This window comes from Amblyraja radiata, chromosome 1, assembly GCF_010909765.2.
Source record: "Amblyraja radiata isolate CabotCenter1 chromosome 1, sAmbRad1.1.pri, whole genome shotgun sequence".
In the NCBI taxonomy this organism is placed as follows: Eukaryota; Metazoa; Chordata; class Chondrichthyes; order Rajiformes; family Rajidae; genus Amblyraja; species Amblyraja radiata.
The window spans coordinates 185,303,908-185,328,450 of record NC_045956.1 but is presented as its reverse complement, the minus strand read 5'-3'; the positions used below and the strand labels follow the sequence as shown (position 1 = coordinate 185,328,450).

General features: G+C 48.7%; 1 protein-coding gene across 1 annotated transcript in view; it reads left to right on the top strand.

The window, feature by feature from the left end:
* LOC116987847 (dedicator of cytokinesis protein 2-like) overlaps window positions 1-24,543 on the top strand; it is a 1,012,655-nt gene that overhangs the window by 822,134 nt on the left and 165,978 nt on the right. Inside the window, exons 32-34 of the mRNA XM_033044139.1 lie at window positions 8,239-8,317; window positions 8,926-9,026; window positions 9,588-9,646. Coding sequence (XP_032900030.1) covers window positions 8,239-8,317; window positions 8,926-9,026; window positions 9,588-9,646 — 239 coding nt within the window. The remainder of the gene's footprint in view (window positions 1-8,238; window positions 8,318-8,925; window positions 9,027-9,587; window positions 9,647-24,543) is intronic.

Sequence of the window (24,543 nt, the reverse complement as noted above, 5' to 3'; positions counted from 1 at the left end):
TTTGCTCTGGGTGCTTCTTGTGAACAAGGAGCTCCATTGGACCCAGGTGTACGTGACAATAAACTAATCCAAATCTGGATCTGAATCTTTTGCATGGAGGGACTGGCCTAACGCCTGGCAGATTGGCTTAACATCCTCTACAGCTGCAATAATTACATTCAGGGTGGCACGAAAGGACTACTGATGAGGAGACTTCTGTTTGCAATTTTGAATCTTCTCAGCTGCCGTGTGCGTGAGCTTAGTTTCAATATTTCTCCTACGGATAATAGATGGTATTTGCTGTGAGAATGCAAATATTGGAGTTGGATTTCCAGCAGAGAACAGTGGAATTTTCAACAATTATATTTGCTTAGCTATAAAGGGATCAGTATTTTGAACGGTAAATAACAGAGTTTGAACTTCCACTGATGATTCATTTTATTAACAGTTGGCTTTGTTTTTAACTCGTCATCTCACTGCACTTGTGAAGACGGGAGAGGGGAGGAATTGCTTGCCCAGAAGTAGCAGCATGGGTTAAACATTCTACAGTCCCCATCCAATTTTACTATCGTTGATAGACAATAAACAATAGGTGCAGGAGGAGGCCATTCAGCCCTTCGAGCCAGCACCGCCATTCAATGTGATCATGGCTGATCATTCCCAATCAGTACCCCGTTCCTGCCTTCTCCCCATATCCCCTGACTCCGCTATTTTTAAGACCCCTATCCAGCTCTCTCTTGAAAGTATCCAGAGAACCTGCCTCCACCGCCCTCTGAGGCAGAGAATTCCACAGACTCACCACTCTCTGTGAGAAAAAGTGTTTCCTCATCTCCGTTCTCAATAGCTTACTCCTTAAGGGCCTTTCCCACTTGCATGCGATTGCGTGCGTTTGGCGCGACCAAACGGAAGCGGAGTTCACGCGAAGTTCACGCTATGTACGCGCGTGACGTCATTTGCATCATACTGACCAATCATCTGGGCAGGAGGCCGGCCGACTGAATTTGGGCGTCACACGGCGCCGGGCGGTGACGTCATCGCGCAACGCCAAGCCGGGCGGTGACGTCATCGTGCAATGCCACGCAGGGTGGTGACGTCATCGTGCAATGCCACGCTCTAGACAGGCGCCGTCAAGACGCTGCATACGACGTCAAGACGCTGCCTACGACCGCAATGCGCATGCGGGCCGACAGGCCGTTGGCACGCGAAGATTTCGGCAACTGCCAGAATTCCGGAGCCCCGCGCGATGTCGGGACCAGCCCCACACAACTCTGCGCTTCTAAACGGGACCGGCCCCTCGTGGCCATACGATGCCCATACCCCCAAGCGACCACGATGTTGCGTAATTTGCGAGCCAAGGTCGCGTAAGTGGGACAGGCCCTTTATTCTATGGCGTGCTTGTGGGATGTGAGGAAGAGTGTAGTCATGGGAACGCCAAAATGGAGGGCCGTCTTTCTCTTAGTTTAGTTTAGTTTAGAGATACATCGCAGAAACAGGCCCATCGGCCCACCGGACCCGTGCCGACCAGCGATCCCCGCACACTAACACTACCCTACACACACTAGGGACAATTTACACTTACACCAAGCCAATTGACCTACAAACCTGCACGTCTTTGGAGTGTGGGAGGGAAATGAAAATCTCGGAGAAAACCCACGCAGGTCACGGGGAGAACGTGCAAACTCCGCACAGACAGCACCCGTAGTCGGGATCGAACCTGGGTCTCTGGCGCTGCAAGTGCTGTAGGCAGCAACTCTACCGCTGCGCCACCGTGCTGCCCTTGCACACAATCCTGCAGCTGACGAAATGGAACTTGTACCTCACCATAAACATTTATGAAGTTTTAGATCATTAACGGAGTTTATGTCATGGGCAGCTCATGGTGGCACAGCGGTAGAGTTGCTGCCTTACAGTGAATGCAGCGCCGGAGACCCGGGTTCAATCCCGACTACGGGTGCTGTCTGTGCGGAGTTTGCACGTTCTCCCGTGACCTGAACTTGGAGCACAGGCAGATGAGGGATGATCTTATAGAGGGGTATGGATCATGAGAGGAATAGTTAGGGTAAATGTCTTTTCCCCAGGGTAGGGAAATCAGGAATCAGTGGACCTTGGTTTAAGGTGACGGGGGGGGGAAGCTTTAATCGGAACCTGAGGAGCAACTCTTTTACACAAAGGGTGGTAGCTTTATGGAACGAGCTGCCGGAGGAGGTAGTTGAAGCTGGTACATGGATAGGACAGGTTTAGAGGGATATTGGCCAAATGCAGGCAGGCGGGACTAGTGTAGAGTGTCGGCGTGGACAAGTCGGGCCAGCCAGTCTATTTCCACACTGTATGACTATTGATTCCTAACCTAGACAAAAGAACTTGTTGTTGACTTCAGGAGGAAGAGGAGAGAGGAACCTGCTCCCTTATACATCAAAGGAGACATGGTGGAGAGAGTCAACGACTTTAGGTTCCTGGGAATAAACATCTCCCAGGACCTCAAATGGCAAATGAACACCGTCACTCTCTTGAAGAAGTCTCATCAGCGGCTGTATTTCCTGAGGTCTCTACGGAGAGCAAACGTCTCACAGCCGCTGCTGCTGTCCTGCTACCGATGCGCCGTGGAAAGTATCCTCACCTACGGAATCCTGGTGTGGTTTGCCAGCTGTACTGTGGCTGAGAGGAGGGCGCTGCAGGGAATTATAAAAACTGCGCAGCGCATTACAAACGCTAACCTGCCCTCCTTGGATGACATATACAAGGCCCGATGCTTGCGCAGGGCCATAAATATCAAGAAGGACACATCCCACCCTGCCAACCACCTTTTTACTCTGCTACCCTCGGGGAGGGGACTCAGGTCTCTGCAGGCTCGCACCGGTAGACTAAAAAATAGTTTCTACCCATGTGCGGTAAAAGAGCTTAACTCCAATAGTGAACACTGGGAAGCAAGAAGTAACTTCGAGGAATACCGCTAAATTCTTTTAAACTTTTTAAAAAATGTATCTATTATTTTACTATTAACTGTACATATGTGTATTGGTTGTTGTGTTGTATTTCTTTTAACGGAGGAGAAGCAAATGGAATTTCGTTGCTCAGTTTTGTGCAATGACAATAAACATATTCTATTCTATTCTATTCTATTGTAGATAATGGTTTATCTACCTCATTGAAGACCCTCGGATTATCTTTAATCAGACTTTATCTTGCGCTATACGGTATTTCCTTATCCTGTATATGTACACAGTGGACGACTTAATTGTAATCTTTCCATTGACTGGTCAGCACAACAAAAGCTTTTCCACTGTGCCTCCGTACACGTGATAATGAACTAAACCAAACCAAAACTAAACCGTAGATAGACACAAAATGCTGGAGTAACTCAGCGGGGCAGGCAGCATCTTGAAACATATAAGATTATTAAAGGATTGGACATGCTGGAGGCAGGAAACATGTTCCCGATGTTCGGGGAGTCCAGAACCAGGGGCCACAGTTTAAGAATAAGGAGTAAGCCATTTAGAACGGAGACGAGGAAACACTTTTTCTCACAGAGAGTGGTGAGTCTGTGGAATTCTCTGCCTCAGAGGGCGGTGGAGACTGGTCCTCTGGATGCTTTCAAGAGAGAGCTAGATAGGGCTCTTAAAAATAGCGGAGTCAGGGGATATGGGGGGGAAGGCAGGAACGGGGTACTGATTGGGGATGATCAGCCATGATCACATTGAATGGTGGTGCTGGCTCGAAGGGCCAAATGGCCTACTCATGCACCTATTGTCTATTGTCTATAACAGAATCAAGGGATATGGGGAGAAAACTGGAATGGGGTACTGATTTGGGATAATCGGCCATGATCATATTGAATGGCAATTCTGTTGCCAATGAATGCCGTGCCATCAATGATAGAATTGATGAGGGGGTGGAGGGGGGGGGGGGGAGTTCCTTGGCCCACGGCGTTTCGGAGTTGAATTAATATCAGCAGATCTAGCAGTAGCAATTAACTCAGCGGTGCGATTGTAAACCGTGTAATCCCAGCGATGTGTACAAGCTAATTCAGATTTGTCACGCTGCGGCTTGCTGTTCAAATCCTGCCCCTCGGTGCTGTGCTCAGCATTCACCCACTCTTGACAAGATCCGCGCTCGCCCTTAATGGGGAAAGAACAATTCAGCACAGTTTAACCACGCTCTTTGATTTAGCCGGGAGAGCCTTTTGTGGGGAAGTGAATGCACATCAAGTCGCCTTGACTGCGCAGCGACAGGCCGGCCGTGCTTTGATGCTCCGCGCTAAACAAGATGCCACGCTGGTTTATGTTAAATTATAAGTCCCTTGTTTCCCATCGACTCAAGGAGTGCGACGTAGAATTACAAGTGCGGCAACAGAGTCACAGCCGTCTAGAGAGTTGGACCACTGATCTGCAGACATGAATATGAATCGCACTACCAACCGCACAGGGAAACTAAATTAAACTATTCAATTCAATTTGGGATCTTAAGAAAGATTCACGGTCATGGTGCACATGTAATGACTGTAGATAAAAATGCTGGAGAAACTCAGCGGGTGAGGCAGCATCTATGGAGCGAAGGAATAGGTGACGTTTCGGGTCGAAACCCTTCAATCTGAAGAAGGGTCTCAACCCGAAAGGTCACCTATTCCCTCGCTCCATAGATGCTGCCTCACCCGCTGAGTTATGTCTACCTCCGATTATTCCAGCATCTGCAGTTCTTTCTTCAACATATGAAATGATTGCTTTGGTGCAAAGCCTGCATGGTTCACTCATGCCCTTTCAGAGAAGGATTCAGCTCTTATTATTCACTCTTCGTATCATACAGGCTCTTCCGCCCGTCTCTTCCATGCCAACCTAGGTACCCCATCTAGGCTCATCCCATTTCTCTGTCGAAGAAGGAACTGCAGATGCTGGAAAAATCAAAAGTAGACGAAAAATGCTGGAGAAACTCAGCGGGTGAGGCAGCATCGATGGAGAGAAGGAATTGTAGGCATTTTCTCCATAGATGCTGCCTCACCCGCTGAGTTTCTCCGGCATTTTCTGTCCACTTTCGTCCCATTTCTCTGCGTTTTCTGCGAACCTTTTCTCTTTGTGTACTTGTCCAAATAGTTTGTAGGTTCTCGAAGCGGAATGAGGCCATTCGGCCCATCAAATCGACTCCGCTATTCAATCATGGTTGATCTATCTTTATCTCTCAACCCCATTCTCCTGCCTTCTCCCCATAACCCCTGACACCCAAACTAATCAAATAGAGTCAAACAGCATGTACACAGACCTCTGGACCCAACTCATCCATGCCGACCAATGTCCCCCATCTAAGCTGGTCCTACTTGCCCACACTAGGCCCGATCCCTCTAACCCTTTCCATTTGTTATAGCTCTCCATATTTATGTTATAGTATCGTGCCTCCACCAATTCCTTGCTGCATATATGTACCACCTTTGGTTTCCATTGTAAATCTTTCCCCTCTCACCTTAAGCATACGCCCTCGAGTTATAGTCAATAGACAATAGACAATAGGTGCAGGAATAGGCCATTCGGCCCTTCGAGCCAGCACCACCATTCAATGTGATCATGGCTGATCATCCCCAATCAGTACCCCGTTCCTGCCTTCTCCCCATATCCCCTGGCTCTGCTATCTTTAAGAGCCCTATCTCAAGTCAAGTCAAGTCAAGAGAGTTTATTATCATGTGTCCCTGATAGGACAATGAAATTCTTGCTTTGCTTCAGCACAACAGAACATAGTAGGCTCTCTCTTGAAAGTATCCACACAACCTGCCTCCACCGCCCTCTGAGGCAGAGAATTCCACACACTCACCACTCTCGGTGAAAAAAAGTGTTTCCTCGTCTCCGTTCTAAATGGCTTACTCCTTATTCCTAAACTGTGGCCCCTGGTTCTGGACTCCCCCCAACATCGGGAACATGTTTCCTGCCTCTAGTGTGTCCAAACCCTTAACAATCTTATATGTTTCAATGAGATGCCCTCTCATCCTTCTAAACTCCAGAGTGTACAAGCCCAGCTGCTCCATTCTCTCAGCATATGACAGTCCAGCCGTCCCGGGAATTAACCTTGTAAACCTACACTGCACTCCCTCAATAGCAAGAATGTCCTTCCTCAAATTAGTGGACCAAAACTGCACACAATACTCCAGGTGTGGTCTCACTAGGGCTCTGTACAACTGCAGAGGACCTCTTTGCTCCTATACTTCTCTTGTAATAAAGGCCAACATGCCATTCGCTGAGTTCTTGATTCCTCAGCCCTGGGCATAAGACTCCGCACATTCATCTCCATAGCAGAAGCGTCCATGTCGTGAGGCTGGGAACTGGAGGAATCCCGAGCTAACTCTGCTACCACCATCATCTATTGCGACAAGTGATGGCTCCCACTGACTGTCGGCGGAAGCTTTGTGTTCTTGTGGACGATGACAGCGAGGTCGACATTTGTAACGAAAAGAAGATGAATGGATTATGGGGAGAAGGCAGGAGAATGGGGCTGGGCCAGAGAGATAGATCAGCCATGATTGAATGGTGGAGTGGAATTGATGGGTCGAATGGCCTAATTCTGCTCCTATCACTTATGACTGCAGGGACGACAGATGGCACAATGGGCTAAGTGTTCGGCTGGCGACCGGAAGGTAGCCGGTTCGAATCCCGCTTGGAGTACATACTGTCGTTGTGTCCTTGGGCAAGACACTTCACCCACCTTTGCCTGTGTGTGAATGTGTGTGAGTGTTTGGTGGTGGTCGGAGGGGCCGTAGGCGCAGATTGGCAGCCACGCTTCCTTCAGTCTGCCCCAGGGCAGCTGTGGCTACAGAAGTAGCTCACCACCACCGAGTGTGACTGAGGAGTGTATGAATAATGCGATGTAAAGCGCCTTGAGTATTCTAGAAAGGCGCTATATAAATCCCATCCATTATTATTATTATCTATTCCCCTCATTAACAACGCTGCCAGGGGTGGTGGGGACAAGGACAACATTTCCATTCTACGAAGTGTTTCCCAACGCGCTATGCGTTGCGCCATGTTTAATTTTTCGATTCAGAGATACAGCATGGAAATCGGCCCTTCGGCCCTCCGAGTCCCCACCAACCAGCGATTCCCCGCACACTTGTACTATCCCACACACACCAGGGACAGTTTACAATTTACAGAAGCCAATTAACCTACAAACCAGCATGTCATTTGGAGCGTGGAAGGAAACCGGAGCACCCGGAGAAAACCCATGCAGGTCACGGGGAGAGCGTGCAAACGCCGTAGAGACAAGCAGCCGTAATCGGGATCAAACCCGGGTCCCTGGCGCTGTAAAGCGGCAACTCTAACGCTGCGCCACCGTGCCGCCATGCTGCGGGACTGACCACGGGGTGTGTGTGCAGTATTGAGGTGTAATCTCCACATTGCAATCAGGAGCCTCTTGAGATGAAGGGCAACTGTTCCAGGCCGAGATGTGAATCTTGATGTGACCCTGCCACAGAGGGCAGTGGAAGACAAGTCACTGGATGGATTTAAGAGAGAGTTAGATCGAGCTCTAGTGGCTAGTGGAATCAAGCCCTTATTAACAAGAGGATTTCAGTATAGGAGTCAAGAGGTTCTTCTGCAGTTGTATAGGGCACTGGTGAGACCACATCTGGAGTATTGTGCACTGTTTTGGTCTCCTAATTTGAGGAAGGACATCCTTGTGATTGAGGCAGTGCAGCGTAGGTTCACGAGATTGATCCCTGGGATGGCGGGACTGTCATATGAGGAAAGATTGAAAAGACTAGGCTTGTATTCACTGGAGTTTAGAAGGATGAGGGGATATCTTATAGAAACATATACAATTATAAAAGGACTGGACAAGCTAGATGCAGGAAAAATGTTCCCAATGTTGGGCGAGTCCAGAACCAGGGGCCACAGTCTTAGAATAAAGGGGAGGTCATTTACGAATGAGGTGAGAAAAAACATTTTAACCCAGCGAGATGTGACTTTATGGAATTCCACAGAGGGCAGTGGAGGCCAAGTCACTGGATGGATTTAAGAGAGAGTTAGATAGAGCTCTAGGGGCTAGTGGAGTCAAGGGATATGGGGAGAAGGCAGGCACGGGTTATTGATTGGGGACGATCAGCCATGATCACAATGAATGACGGTGCTGGCTCGAAGGGCCGAATGGCCTCCTCCTGCACCTATTTTCTATGTTTCTATGTAAATCTCTCTCGATGCCTTCCTTACCTGTCACCCACGCTTGCTGATGCTGTCCGTGTGGAGTTTGCCTTTGATAATCATCTGATTGTATTTCCCACCTCCGCAGGGTTTTCCTACGTGCCATCAACCAGTATGCAGAAACGTTGAATAACATGTTTTTGAACAGCTCCAGTTTTGAACTGCAGGTATGCTCAAAGGAACAATGTTTTACACTGTGATACCTGCCTATCTCCACATAGAGCGTTCCAGCCTTTGTACTCCGACTACAGAATGTGTCATAGTCATAGAGTGATACAGTGTGGGAAACAGACCCTTCGGCCCAACCTGCCCACACCGGCCAACATGTCCCAGCTACACCAGTCCCACATGCCCTTGTTTGGTCCAAATCCCTCCAAACCTGTCCTATCCATGTACCTGCCCGATGTTGGGGGAGTCCAGAACCAGGGCCCACAGTTTAAGAATAAGGACTAAGCCATTAAGAACGGAGACGAGGAAACACTTTATCCTCACAGAGAGTGGTGAGTCTGTGGAATTCTCTGCCTCAGAGGGCGGTGGAGGCAGGTTCTCTGGATGCTTTCAAGAGAGAGCTAGATAGGGCTCTTAAAGATAACGGAGTCAGGGGATATGGGGAGAAGGCAGGAACGGGGTACTGATTGGGGATGATCAGCCATGATCACATTGAATGGCGGTGCTGGCTCGAAGGGCCGAATGGCCTACTCCTGCACCTATTGTCTATTGTCGACTGTCTATTGTCATAAGACTAATCTTCTGTCCCTTCTTCTCCTCCTCACAGCTCTGGAACAATTACTTTCATCTTGCCGTGGCCTTCCTGACTCAGGAATCTCTGCAACTGGAGAACTTCTCTAACGCCAAGCGAGCAGCCATCCTCTGCAAGTGAGAATCCTCCCACTGACCTCCTGCTGTCTGTCCACCAAGTGTTGTGTTGAGGGAATCTTGTAGAGGTCTATCGGATCATGAGGCTCACACATAGAGTGAATGCACCAGTCTTTCGCACATGTTATGTCATATGTATAGGGCTCTGGTGAGACCACATCTGTAGTATTGTGTACAGTTTTGGTCTCCTAATTTGAGGAGGGACATCCTTGTGATTGAGGCAGTGCAGCGTAGGTTCACGAGATTGATCCCTGGGATGGCGGGACTGTCATGGAGGAGGCCCAGGACAGAAAGGTCGGATTGGGAATGGGAGGGGGAGTTGAAGTGCTGAGCCACTGGGAGATCAGGTTGGTTAAAGCGGACCGAGCGGATGTGTTGGGCGAAGCGATCGCCAAACCTGCGCTTGGTCTCACCGATGTAGATCAGCTGACATCTCCTTCCTAAAGGAACGTCCTTCATTTCTGCAGCTGTGCCCTCTGGTCTTGGACTCTCCCACTGGGGCCAGATGAGGAGGGGTGGATAGAGCACCACGACTAACGCATGTCTTCCTACTTTCTACAGGTACGGAGATATGAGAGGTGTCATCGGAGCAGCCATCCGTGAGATGTGGTACAACCTCGGTAAGCCATTGGTTATATCGATTCTTTCCTGATATCCCACCATCACCACCTCCATCTTTTGCAGCGAGGTTTCGACAGCAAAATGTAATCAGGTTGGGATTAGTGTAAATGGTGCCTGGTGCTCAGCATGTACTCGGTGGGCCGAATGGCCTGTTTGTCCGCTGTATCTCTTTTTGACCCAACGTGGAACCAGGGGTTGCTTGGTGGTACAGCTGCTTTCTCACAGCACCAGCGATCCTGATTCGTTCCCAACCTCAGCTACTGTCTATGTGGAGCTTGCAGGTTTTCTCTGTGACCTTAGGGGTTTACTCCGGGTGCTCCGGTTTCCACCCATGTCCCAAAGATGCTCGGATTTGTTGGTTCATTGGCCTCTGTAAATCACCGTGAGTGCACAGCCATGGGTGCAAATATGGGATATCAGATACTAGAGTGTCAGAATGGACTCAAGAGCCTGAAGGGTCTGCTTCAATAGACAATAGACAACAGGTGCAGGAGTAGGCCATTCGGCCCTTCGAGCCAGCTCCACCATTCAATGTGATCATGGCTGATCATCCCCAATCAGTACCCCGTTCCTGCCTTCTCCCCATATCCCCTGACTCTGCTATTTTTAAGAGCCCTATCTAGATCTCTCTTGAAAACATCCAGTGAATTGACCTCCACTTCTGAGGCAGAGAATTCCACAGACTCACCACTCTCTGGGTGAAAAAGTGTTTCCTCGTCTCCGTTCTAAATGGCTTACTCCTTATTCTTAAACTGTGGCCCTTGGTTCTGGACTAAGGTTTTCCCTGGGAAAGGTAAAGATAATAAATGGACTATAGGGGGGAATAAAAGGAGTCTTATTATTCAGAGGCCGTGCAAAAGACTGGCCATTAGTGGCACTAACTTCTGCATGAATAAAGAATATACACAATTAATGTTTACACCTGCAAACAGCTCAAAGCTTGCTCTCTGAATGGACAGATGGTTCATTTTCCTTTGAAATACATGTGCATGCCATAAGAACGCCGGAGCAGTCAGTGGCAGTAATCATGATCGAAGCTGTAATAGTTTGGGCGGGGGAGAGGAGTTAGTTAAGGGCCTGTCCAACGAGCATGCGACTCCATGCGGCAAGCGCGACCTAACGTGGTCGCTTGAGCCGTACGGCCTCGTGGGTCCAGTCCCACTTCGATCGCCGGAGCCGTATGGAGTTGTGCGGCGCTGGTCCCGACATAGCGCGGGGCTCCGAAAAACTGACCGTGTTCAAAAATTCTGCGCGGCAACGGCCTGCCGGCCCACAGCCGCCTCGACACCGTACGCAATGCCTCGACGCCGTACGCAGCGTCTTGACGGCGTACGCCTAGCGTGAACATCCCGCGGACTTCGCTCGAACTTCACGTCAACTCGTACGGGATCACACCACCTCCGCACGGCCCCCGCTTCCGGTTTGGTCGCGCTTGCCGCATGCAGTCGCATGCTGGTGGGACAGGCCCTGTACGGGGATCACTCGACCTCCGCACGGCCCCCGCTTCTGGTTTGGTCGCGCTCGCCGCATGCAGTCGCATGCTCGTGGGACAGGCCCTTTAGAGTCCTGCTCCATGCAGCCTTCGGCCCAAACTGTGACAAAGAATTCCACAGATTCATGGCCCTCTGACTCAATAAATTCCTTCTCATCTCCTTTCCAATGGAACGTCCTTTAATTCTGAGGCTGTGACCTCTGGTCCTAGACTCTCCCACTGGTGGAAACATCCTCTCCACATCCACTCGATCCAGGCCTCTCACCATTCAGTGTTATTCGGTCTGAGGAAGGGTCACAACCCGCAGCCAACCTCTCCTACACTGCCATTGGAACGACCCCACAAAGAGCCCTCTGTTGGTTTTGGGTCATCCTGTAGATCAACTACTAGAAGGATGAGAGGGTATCTTATAGAAATATATAAAATTATAAAAGGACTGGACAAGCTAGATGCAGGAAAATTTTTCCCAATGTTGGGCGAGTCCAGAACCAGGGACCACAGTCTTAGAATAAAGAGGAGTTCATTTAAGACTGAAGTGAGAAAAAACGTTTTCACCCAGAGAGTTGTGAATTTGTGAAATTCCCTGCCACAGAGCGCAGTGGAGGCCAAGTCACTGGATGGATTTAAGAGAGAGTTAGATAGAGCTCTAGGGGCTAGTGGAGTCAAGGGATATGGGGAGAAGGCAGGCACGGGTTATTGATAGTGGATGATCAGCCACGATCACAATGAATGGCGGTGCTGGCTCAAAGGGCCGAATGGCCTCCTCCTGCACCTATTTTCTATGTTTCTGTTATTAAACCTTGGGACATCCAGCAGATCAACAGCACAAAATCAGATTCTTCGCTGCGTCTGGTCCTTCTCCGTCCCTCCTGTTCATTACTCGGTCTCTCTCAATCCCTACCTTCTTTGGTTTAAGAAGTTTGACGTGTCTCCCCAGCAACCCTCGCCAAATTCCACAGATGCGCCACAGAAAGGCGTTTTGTCGTTTGGGAACAGCTCCATCCGAGAACGCAAGGAATTGTAGAGAGTTGTGGACGCAGCCCAGACCATCACACACACCAACCTCCCTTCCATAGACTCCATCTACACCTCGCGTTGCCTCGGCAAGGCCAGCAGCATCATCAAGTACCAGGCTCACCCCCCGGTCACTCCCTCCTCTCCCCTCTCCCATCGGGCAAGAAGAACAGAAGTATTATAAATGCATTCCTCCAGATTCACAGACAGTTTCTTTTCAGCTGTTATCAGAAAAATGAACCATCCCCTCTCCAGCTGGAGAGATAAACTCACAGAGTGATACATTATGGAAACAGGCTCTTCAGCCCAACTCGCCCACACTGGCCAACATGTCCCAGCTACACTAGTAATAGAGTGATATGGTGTGGAAACAGGCCCTTCAGCCCATCATGCCCACACCGGCCAACATGTCCCAGCTACACTAGTCATAGAGTGATACAGTGTGGAAACAGGCCCTTCAGCCCAACTTGCCCACACTGGCCAACATGTCCCAGCTGCACTAGTCATAGAGTGATACAGTGTGGAAACAAGCCCTTCAGCCCAACTTGCCCACACTGGCCAACATGTCCCAGCTACACTAGTCCGACCTGCCCTCGTTTGGTCCATATCCTTCCAAACGTTGCGATAGCCCCTACTTCAACTACTTTCTCTGGCAGCTCGTTCCATGCACCCACCACCCTTTGTGTGAAAAAGTTACCCCTCAGATTCCTATTAAATCTTTTCCCCTTCATCTTAAAACTATGTCCTCTGGTCCTCGATTCACCTACTCTGGGCAAGAGACTCTGCGTCTACCCGATCTATTCCTCTCATGATTTTATACACTACAAGATCATCCCCTCATCCTCCTGTGCTCCATGGAATAGAGACCCAGCCTACTCAACCTCTCACTATAGCTCACACCCTCTAATCCTGGTAACATCCTCTTAAGGCCCTCATTGGAGTCCATCTATCTCATTGGAGACCTTTGAATATCTTTAATCTGACTTTACTGGACGTTAATGAATAAATTAATGAATTAATTAATTAACTGATTAATTGATTAATCAATTAACCAATTAAGCAGCTAAATAATTAATTAATTAATTGATTAATTGGCCGGCCAGTCAACCAATTAATTAATTAATCAATCAGTTAATCGATTGATTAATTAATTAATTGATTGGTTGATTAATTGATTCATCAATACATTTTAGTGGTCTATGTACACATACAAGGAATTTGCCTTGGTGCTTCGTTCGCCAGTAACAACACGATATAGAATAGACAATTAGAATGGACACTTATTCTGAGTGGGGGAGGGGAGGAAGAGAGGGGAAAGAAGAGGGAGGGTGAAGAGGAGGGAGAGGGAGTGCTGGGGATGAGGGGAAATGAGCCGTGCCTGCCCAGTTGGGGGGTATGCGTGAGTGGTGGAATATTGCGTTGGGGGATCGGGTGAGTGGCGGAATATTGCATCGGGGGAATGGGGCCCAATGGGTCCCTCTTGGTCTTGTGACTCTCTAGAAACTTCCTATAGCAGGGTGACTAAAACTGAACACAGTACTCCAAATGTGGCCGCCCCGATAATACACAACCCTCACCGCATTCCTTAAGTGGAGGAGGGTATATCCAGAGACAAACACTAAACGCTGGAGCAACTCAGCAGGACAGGCAGCATCTCTGGAGAGGCGGAATGGGTGACGTTTCTGTTTGACACCCTGCTTAAGACCGAGAGTCAGGGGAGAGGAAAATGAAGGATATGGAAGGGTAAGGTGTGAAAACGAGAGATCGATGGGGACATAAGGAAAATGTAGAATAGATTATTGTTAGCTGGAGGAAGGTGACAACGAGGCATACTGTGTAAATTTTAATCAGGATGACAGTCAGACTGGTCGGAGAATTGGGAAGGGAGAGGGATGGAAAGAGATGGGGTGCAAGGGTTATGAAGTTAGAGAAGTCAATGTTCATGCCGCTGGGGTGTAAGCTGACCAAACAAAATATGAGGTGCTGTTCCTCCAATTTGTGTGTGGCCACACTCATGACATTGGTGGAGGCCCAGGGCAGAGAGGTTGGTATTTGCGAATGGGAGGGGGTTGAAGTGCAGAGCAACCGGAAGATCAGGTAGGTCTAGGCGGACTGAGCAGAGGTGTTCAGCATAGAAACATAGAAACATAGAAAATAGGTGCTGGAGGAGTCCATTCGGCCCTTCGAGCCAGCACCGCCATTCATTGTGATCATGGCTGACCGTCCCCAATCAATAACCCGTGCCTGCCTTCTCCCCATATCCCTTGACTCCACTAGCCTCTAGAGCTCTATCTAACTCTCTCTTAAATCCATCCAGTGACTTGGCCTCCACTGCCCTCTGTGGCAGGGAATTCCATAAATTCACAACTCTCTGGGTGAAAAAGTTTTTTCTCACCTCAGTCGTAAATGACCTCCCCTTTATTCTAAGACTGTGGCCCCTGGTTCTGGACTCGCCCAACATTGGGAACATTTTTCCTGCATCTAGCTTGTCCAGTTCTTTTATAATTGTATATGTTTCTATAAGATATCCCCTCATCCTTCTAAACTAAAGTGAATACAAGCCTAGTCTTTTCAATCTTTCCTCATATGACAGTCCCGCCATCCCAGGGATCAATCTCGTGAACCTACGCTGCACTGCCTCAATCACAAGGATGTCTTTGAGCGATGTCACAAGGATGTCACAAGGATGTCACAAGCAGCGGCTTTACCAGCTGTCCCTCCACCCCATAACCATGAGGGTGCTCTAATCGCCAAGATCTCTTGGGCAGCTCAGTGGGAAATTTCTCGAACGGAAAAATATGGAGTCCTTCGACTCAACTTGCCCAACATGCCCCAGCAACACAGTGTTTGCCCCATATCCCTCTAAATCTATCCTATCCATGTACTTGTTCAAATTTTTTTTTGAACGTTGTGATAGCACCTACCTGCCTCCACTACATCCTCCGGCAGCTCGTTCCATGCACCCACCAAACTTTGTGTAAAATAGTTGTCCCTCAGGTTCCGATTTAATCATTTTCCCCTCCCCCCACCCTCACCTTAAACCTATGTCCTCTGGATCTTGATTCCCCTACTCTGGTCCGGCAACTATGCAGTTTCAGTTTCAGTTTAGTTTATTGTCACGCGTACTGAGGTACAGTGTAAAGCTTTTTGTTGCGTGCTAACCAGTCAGCGGAAAGACAATACATGATTATTCTTGCTATTGAGGGAGTGCAGCGTAGGTTTACAAGGTTAATTCCCGGGATGGCAGGACTGTCATATGCTGAGAGAATGGAGCAGCTGGGCTTGTATACTCTGGAGTTTAGAAGGATGAGAGGGCACCTCATTGAAACATATAAGATTGTTAAGGGCTTGGACACACTAGAGGCAGGAAACATGTTCTCAATGTTGAGGGAGTCCAGAACCAGGGGCCACAGTTTAAGAATAAGGAGTAAGCCATTTAGAACGGAGACGAGGAAACACTTTTTCTCACAGAGAGTGGTGAGTCTGTGGAATTCTCTGCCTCAGAGGGCGGTGGAGGCCGGTTCTCTGGATGCTTTCAAGAGAGAGCTAGATAGGGCTCTTGAAGATAGTGGAGTCAGGGGATATGGGGAGAAGGCAGGAACGGGGTACTGATTGTGGATGATCAGCCATGATCACATTGAATGCGGTGCTGGGTCGAAGGTCGGTGGTCCGTCTATTGTCTATTGCCTATTGTCTATTGACAGCACAGACTGCAGTGAGTGCTGGGGGGGGAGAGAGGGAATGTTTAGCCTGATGGATCGGCACGGAACCAAGCGGACGGCTCGATGCTGCCCGGTGTCAAGTGTTTGAGCTGAACTCACCCAGGCTAGTGAGGAATGCGTCACTGCATCCATCCCTGTCCGCTGCCCCTGCAGCTAGTGACAGTGCCCTGTGGTGACAGCGTATAAATCACTTGCTGCACTGCAACCCAGACTCTGACCTGCCTTCATCACCGCACTATATATGACCGGCTATTATTCAATTAAAGCTTTCATCAGATGGGAAGTGTTGGACGGAACTTTGGCAGATGGAGTTTAACTGGAGTACCACGCTCAGTTTTTGGTCACAGTGCCACCAGAAGGATGTCGTTAAACTGGAATGAGTGCAGAGAGGATTTACTGGGGATGCTACCAGGACTCAATAGACAATAGACAATAGACAATGGGTGCAGGAGTAGGCCATTAGGCCCTTCGAGCCAGCACCGCCATTCAATGTGATCATGGCTGATCATCCACAATCAGTACCCCGTTCCTGCCTTCCCCCCATATCCCCTGACTCCGCTATTTTTAAGAGCCCTATCTAGCTCTCTCTTGAAAGCATCCAGAGAACAGTGGCAGGTGGGACTAAGGGAAAAAAGTTGTTCGGCACGGACTTGTAGGGCCGAGATGGCCTGTTTCCGTGCTGTAATTGTTATATGGTTATATGGTTAACCTGCCTCCACCGCCCTCTGAGGCAGAGAATTCCGCAGACTCACTACTCTCTGTGAGAAAAAGTGTTTTCTCATCTCCGTTCTAAATGGCTTACTCCTTATTTTTAAACTGTGGCCCCTGGTTCTGGACTCCCCCAACATCGGGAATATGTTTCCTGCCTCTAGCGGGTCCAAGCCCTTAACAATCTTACATGTTTCAATGAGATACCCTCTCATCCTTCTAAACTCCAGAGTGTACAAGCCCAGCCGCTCCATTCTCTCAGCATATGACAGTCCCGCCACCCCGGGAATTAACCTTGTAAACCTATGCTGCACTCCCTCAATAGCAAGAACGTCCTTCCTGAAATTAGTGACTCGAATGGCTGACTGGCGCTGCAGGGAGCGGTTGAGCAGGCTGGGATTCTATTCCTTGGAGCGCAGGAGGATGAGGGGTGATCTTATAGGAGTGTATAAAATCACTAGGGTGAAGCGGGACACCAGTTCTCACACAAAGAGTTCTTTGTTAGTAATAATAATAATAATGGATGGGATTTATATAGCGCCTTTCTAATACTCAAGGCGCTTTACATCACATTATTCATTCACTCCTCAGTCACACTCGGTGGTGGTGAGCTACTTCTGTAGCCACAGCTGCCCTGGGGCAGACTGACGGAAGCGTGGCTGCCAATCTGCGCCTACGGCCCCTCCGACCACCACCAGTCACTCACACACATTCACACACAGGCAAAGGTGGGTGAAGTGTCTTGCCCAAGGACACAACGACAGTATGCACTCCAAGCGGGATTCGAACCGGCTACCTTCCAGTTGCCAGCCGAACACTTAGCCCATTGTGCCATCTGTCGTCCCATAGTAATACGCAGGACAGCTCCCAAACACCACAACCAGGGGCACGGGCGTTCCCGACCCGAAATATATATCCCAAGGAAGCCCCGTGACCCGCTCCTCCCGACGAACCAAGTCACGTGACCAACCCCTAGAGCCGAGAGTTCGCACCAGCAGGGGGCGCCACAGGACCCCCCCCTCCCCCAGAACCAAAGGCACGAAACCGAAAGTGAAGACGAACAAAGTGGCTGTACATCGTACATACGTCCCCACGCACAGGGGACCCGCCCGGTATGGACAAACTCGGGGCAACCGGGACGGCAGACACCCACGACAACGGCGAGGCTGGGACACCTGTACCGGCTCGCTACGGTCCAAATGGGCCTGGTTCAAAGTGCCACAGACACAGTCTCCCGCAGACCCCGCCCCCCCCCATGTCCAAAACAAAAGTAGTAGGCCCATGCTGCAGCACCCGAAAGGGGGCCCTCATATGGGCGCTGCAAAGGCGAAGAAAAACTTACAAACAGTCCATGAGAGCCAGCGGCACAAATCGGTGATAAAATGTGACATTCCCCGCGAACTCCTGAAGGCCCCGCACTGTGGAAGGCCACGGGAACTGGCGAATGGTTCTGAATGCTCTTACTCAGAGCAGGGGGAATCAAGAACTGGAGGACATATTGTAGGTTTTAGCTGAGAGGGGAATGATTTAACAGGAATCCGAGGGGAACTGTTACACACAGAGGGAGGTGGGTGTGTGGAACGAGTTGCCAGAGGAGGTAGTTGAGGCTGGTACTATAACAGCATTCAAAAGACCATTTGGCCATGTACATGGATTGGAGGGTGGCGCAGCGGTAGATTTGCTGTTTTACAGCTGCGGAGACCCGGGTTCAATCCTGACCTCGGGTGCTGTCTGTACGGAGTTTTCACGTTCTCCCTGTAACTGCGTGGGTTTTCTCTGGGTGCTCCGGTTTCCTCCCAAACTCCAAAGACAAACAGGCTTGTAGGTTAATTGGTTTGCGGTAAAAAAGTAGTAAACTTTCCCGGGTATGTAGGATAGTGCTAGTGCATGTGGAGATCGCTGGTCGCGTGGACTCGGTGGGCCGATGGGCCTGTTTCCTTGCTTTTTCTCTAAAGGATATGGACCAAACATGGGCAAGAACTAGCTTAAATGGGGACTTATTGGGTCGAAGGGCCTGTTTCCGTGCTGTATCTCTAAAGTCTAAAGAATAAGGGCAAATGGGATTAGCGTAGTAGATGGGGCATCCTGGTCGGCATGGACATGGTGGGCCGAAGGGCCTGTTTCTGTGCGGTGTGGCTCTATGTAGCGACAGGTGACGGAAGCTCAATGTCATCTTTCGGGACTGCATGGGCAGTCAAGCAGCTCCTGACAAAAGCAATTTGAAATATTACACTGACCACAGGCATGGTAACTTTGGAAGTACGTATATGAATTCTGTCAAATAGGCCTCTTGATGTAAACATTGTCAGAGGCAGTGGGGAAAAAAACGTTCTCTCATCTCCAAGCCCAGCGCACAATCTGAATATTTAAAATGGACTTTGTTCTAAAATAATCAGTCTCGTCCCTTTAATTGTCTCCTCTTGCAATCTGTAGGTGTGATCACTCACACTTCTCATCCTCTGAAGCATAAGAGTTTAAGAAGTCCTTCGAAGCTTAATTACGGCTGAAATAAAAATACAACATCACTGACAGACTGAATCACTGGGTCAGACCCGTACATGAACCATGTGCAGGAAGGAACTGCAGATGCTGGTTGACACCGAAGATAGACACAAAAAGCTTCAGCGGGACAGGCAGCATCCCTGGACGGAGATCCCTCCAAACCTGTCCTATCCATGTACCTGTCTAACCGTTTCTTAGACGTTGGGATAGTCCCAGCCTCAACTACCTCCTCCGATAGCTTGTTCCATACACCCACCACCCTTTGTGTAACAAGGTTACCCTTCAGGTTCCTATTAAATCTTTCCCCTCACCTTATACCAATGTCCTCTGGTCCTCAATTCACCTTGTCTGGGCAAGAGACTCTGTGCATCTACCCGATCTATTCCGCTCATGATTTTGTACACCTCTATAAGATCTCCCCTCATCCTCCTGCGCTCCAAGGAATAGAGACCCAGCCTACTCAACCTCTCCCTATAGCTCACACCCTCTAGTCCTGGCAACATCCTCATAAATCTTCTCTGTACCCTTTCCAGCTTGACAATATCTTTCCTAAGTTTGCTCATAATTCAATCTAATTATGACATATAACCATATAAACTTATGAATTAATATCGTGATAATAGACAACAGACAATAGGTGCAGAAGTAGGCCATTCAGCCCTTCGAGCCAGCACCGCCATTCACTGTGATCATGGCTGATCATCCCCAATCAGTACCCCGTTCCTGCCTTCTCCATATCCCCTGACTCCACTATCTTTCCAAAGCTCTATCTGAAAGAGTTAGTTATTAATCGATTGTTGTCATATTTAAGCTTTCCTGTTGTAAAAAGCCAATAGTATTGCATGATGGGATTTGGCCAAAATCATCATGACAAGTTTTTTTCTTACGTAAGTTGAATAGTTCACAGCTCTCTTACAAGTTTTTTATGTAAGTTGAAGAGGTTAATCAAATAAGAAGCCAGAGGATGCCATTGGGATGACTGGCTTTTGGCAAAGAGTGAAAAACAACTCCATATTTGGAGGTGGCTGATGGTTCCTGGTACATTACCTCATGCAATTGGTATTAAGTCTGTAGGTATATTAACACCGGTTTTCTGGTATTTCTGTGTGTGTGTGTTGCTGGAGTTTTCAGACGTAAAACTGTTACCTCTGGGTCTCTAGGTCCACACCCATCAGGCATTAAATTAAAGCTTTCTATGGTCTTAAGAATTTGTACTTTGTCTATCTTTGAAGTGAACTTTTTCATATCCAGCTCCCTCTTGAAAGCATACAGAGAATTGGCCTCCACTGCCTTCTGAGGCAGAGAATTCCACAGATTCACAACTCTCTGGGTGAAAATGTGTTTCCTCATCTCCGTTCTAAATAGCCTACCCCTTATTCTTAAACTGTGGACTCCCCCAACATCGGGCGAGGGAGTCCAATGACATATCAACTTATGAATTTATATCAATGTGGAGATGAAATCGGGTATTTTGGTGTTACTGTTGGAGGTAAAGGTGACTTCAAAAGCAGGAGGGAAGAGCAGGCTAAAGTTGAGAAGAGAGGGGCTCAAGCAGGCCAACAATGTCAACACTTATCCATTTGTCCCATCCATATTCCACCATATTCCACCATTCTGTGCATATCCGTGTGTTTTGTTCAAAAGTCTCTTAAACACCACTATTGTATCGGCCTCCACTGCTGTCCCGCTGAGTTATACAAGCTTTTCAAGCATGCAGGTACAGCAGGCAGTGAAGAAAGCGAATGGCATGTTGGCCTTTATAACAAGAGAAACCGAATATAGGAGCAAAGAGATCCTTCTGCAGTTGTACAGGGCCCTAGTGAGACCACACCTGCCTGGAGTATTGTGTGCAGTTTTGGTCCCCTAATTTGAGGAAGGACATTCTTGCTATTGAGGGAGTGCAGCGTAGGTTTACAAGGTTAATTCCCGGGATGGCGGGACTGTCATATGCTGAGAGAATGGAGCGGCTGGGCTTGTATACACTGGAGTTTAGAAGGATGAAAGGGCATCTCATTGAAACATATAAGATTGTTAAGGGCTTGGACAAACTAGAGGCAGGAAACATGTTCCCGATGTTGGGGGAATCCAGAACCAGGGGCCACAGTTTAAGAATAAGGAGTAAGCCATTTAGAACGGAGACGAGGAAACACTTTTTCTCACAGAGAGTGGTGAGTCTGTGGAATTCTCTGCCTCAGAGGGCGGTGGAGGCCGGTTCTCTGGATGCTTTCAAGAGAGAGCTCGATAGGGCTCTTAAAGATAGCGGAGTCAGGGGATATGGGGAGAAGACAGGAACTGATTTGGATGATGAGCCATGATCACATTGAATGGTGGTGCTGGCTCGAAGGGCCGAGTGGCCTACTCCTGCACCTATTGTCTATTGTTTATTGTCCCTTGGTAGACAAAGGTTTGAATCACCCTCAACAAATGCTTTTCAAATGGACCACAACTGCACTTTATCCAACGCCAGATCCACGCCCACATGAAGCACTTTTCAAATGTTGTGTTTACCTGCCATTTAAACCAGCATCTGCAGTTCTATCTTACACATTTTGTAAATTGTCCCTGGTGTGTGTAGGGTGGCGTTGGTGTTCTGGGATCGCTGGTCGGTGCGGACCTGGTGGGCCAAAGGGCCTGTTTCCACGCTGTATCTCTAAACAAAACCAAAAATCAGCCTGAAGGAGGGTGCCGACCCGAAACATCACTGATTCATATTCTTCAGAAATGCTGTCTAACCCACTGAGTTACTTCAGCACTTTGTATTCCAACTCGTATACTCCATTTCCAGGCTCATGAAGATCAATGCATGAGAAGATCTCCGCACCACCATTTGAATGTACAATGCCACTCTCAAGGATGCTATTTACTGCTGTTATATATTGCTTCCATGAAACACTTGGTCCTATTATTTTGCTATGTCAAAGGCACCATGCAAATGAAAGAGGCTGCTGTTGTGGATACTGTTCATATTACTTTATCTCCTTCAACAGTGAATGCACTTTAAAACTACTTCCCTGACGGCCAGGCGTGTTGAGATGTGCCGAGATTGTAAAATGCACTAAAGGAGAACAAATCCATCATGGCCAACTTAGTTCAGCGATCCCATTAACGCCACAGTCACATACAACCATCACAGGACCTAACCCTCCCCTTCCATCCCCTCGAGAAATGTTCTGCATGCGTTCAACTCCGAACCGCAGTAAACATTGAAAACGATGACACATCTTCAAAAACGATGGCCGCATTTAGACAATAGGCAATTGGTGCAGGAGTAGGCCATTCGGCCCTTCGAGCCAGCACCACCATTCAATGTGATCATAGCTGATCATCCCCAATCAGTATCCCGTTCCTGCCTTCTCCCCATATCCCCTGACTCCCCTATCCCCTGATTTAAAAGGCTATTGTGAAGGGACATGGATATGCAGAGAACGGAGGGATACGAATTATGCGCAGGCAGATAAGAGGTGGTCTTGGTAGAGCTAATAGGACTTGATTTTTCAACCTCTGTTACAAGTCGGCACTCTTGCCATTTGCAGTGGGATTGGAGTGGTGAAAGGTAGGGTAGGTACGTCATCGGGGTCATCAGGTGGAGACCCTCCTTCTTTGACGTTTCATTGATAAGCCCACAACATCTCCAGAGGGCTCAACGGTGATATCTGGCGTCCCAGTTACACCCCCCTCAATTCCATCCCCTCCTGTATTCATCTTGCACCCCAATTGTTATCTCTCCTTTTGAGAATGGAGCGGCTGGGCTTGTACACTCTGGAGTTTAGAAGGATGAGAGGAGGTCTCATTGAAACATATAAGATTGTTTAGGGCTTGGACACACTGGAGGCAGGAAATATGTTCCCGATGTTGGGGGAGTCCAGAACCAGGGGCCACAGTTTAAGAATAAGGAGTAAGCCATTTAGAACGGAGACGAGGAAACACTTTTTCTCACAGAGAGTGGTGAGTCTGTGGAATTCTCTGCCTCAGAGGGCGGTGGAGGCGGGTTCTCTGGATGCTTTCAAGAGAGAGCTAGATGGGGTTCTTAAAAATAGCAGATATGGGGAGAAGGCAGGAACGGGGTACTGATTGTGGATGATCAGCCATGATCACATTGAATGGCGGTGCTGGCTCGAAGGGCCAAACTCCTGCACCTATTGTCTATTGTCTAATCCTGGCGTCAAATATTTGTTTCAAACCAGAAAAGATGGATTTGGGGTAAGAGGTTGAGGGGGGATAAAGGATCGTTTTCACCCGGATGATGGTTAGAAGACGGCAGATGGAGGAAGGAACTGCAGTTGCTGGTTTAAACTGAAGATAGACACAAAATGCTGGAGTAACACAGCGGGACAGGCAGCATCCCTGGAGAGAAGGATTGGGTGACGTCTTATTGAGGTAGAATTCAAGTTGTGCACATCGGTTCACATTGGTTGAAGAAAAGTACAAACCCGTACGTCTTTGGAGTGTGGGAGGAAACCGGGGCTGGAGTTCACTGGAGTTTAGAAACGTATAAAATTATAAAAGGACTGGTCAAGCTAGATGCAGGAAAAATGTTCCCAATGTTGGGCGAGTCCAGAACCAGGGGCCACCGTCTGAGAATAAAGGGGAGGTCATTTAAGACTGAGGTGAGAAAAAACTTTTTCACCCAGATAGTTGTGAATTTGTGGAATTCCCTGCCACAGAGGGCAGTGGAGGCCAAGTCACTGGATGGATTTAAGAGAGAGTTAGATAGAGCTCTAGCGGCTAGTGGAGTCAAGGGATATGGGGAGAAGGCAGGCACGGGTTATAGATTGGGGACGATCAGCCATGATCACAATGAATGGCGGTGCTGGCTCGAAGGGCCGATGGCCTCCTCCTGCACCAATTTTCTATGTTTCTATGGGGCACCAGGAGGTCACGGGGTCTCCGTACAGACAGCACCCGTAGTCAGGATGGAACCTGTGTCTCTGGCGCTGTGAGGCAGCTACTCTACTCACCGTGCTGCCCATTTACGTCTCTTAAATGCCACTAACATATCTGCCTTCACCACCACCCAGGCCAGACCTCTTCCCACTGACCTAACTTTGTAACTTCAGCTCCACCTCTGTCAATTTTCGGAGAGCAGAGAAACATAGACAATAGGTGCAGGAGTAAGCCGATCAGCCCTTCGAGCCAGAATTGCCATTCAATATGATCATGGCCGATCATCCCAAATCAGTACCCCATTCCTGATTTCTCCCCATATCCCTTGATTCTGTTATAGACAATAGACAATAGGTGCAGGAGTAGGCCATTCGGCCCTTCGAGCCAGCACCACCATTCAATGTGATCATGGCTGATCATCCACAATCAGTACCCCATTCCTGCCTTCTCCCCATATCCCCTGATTCCGCTATCTTTAAGATCGCTATCTGTTAACCCTAAGAGCTCTATCTAACTCTCTTGAAAACATCCAGTGAATTGGCCTCCACTGCCTTCTGTGGCAGATAATTCCACA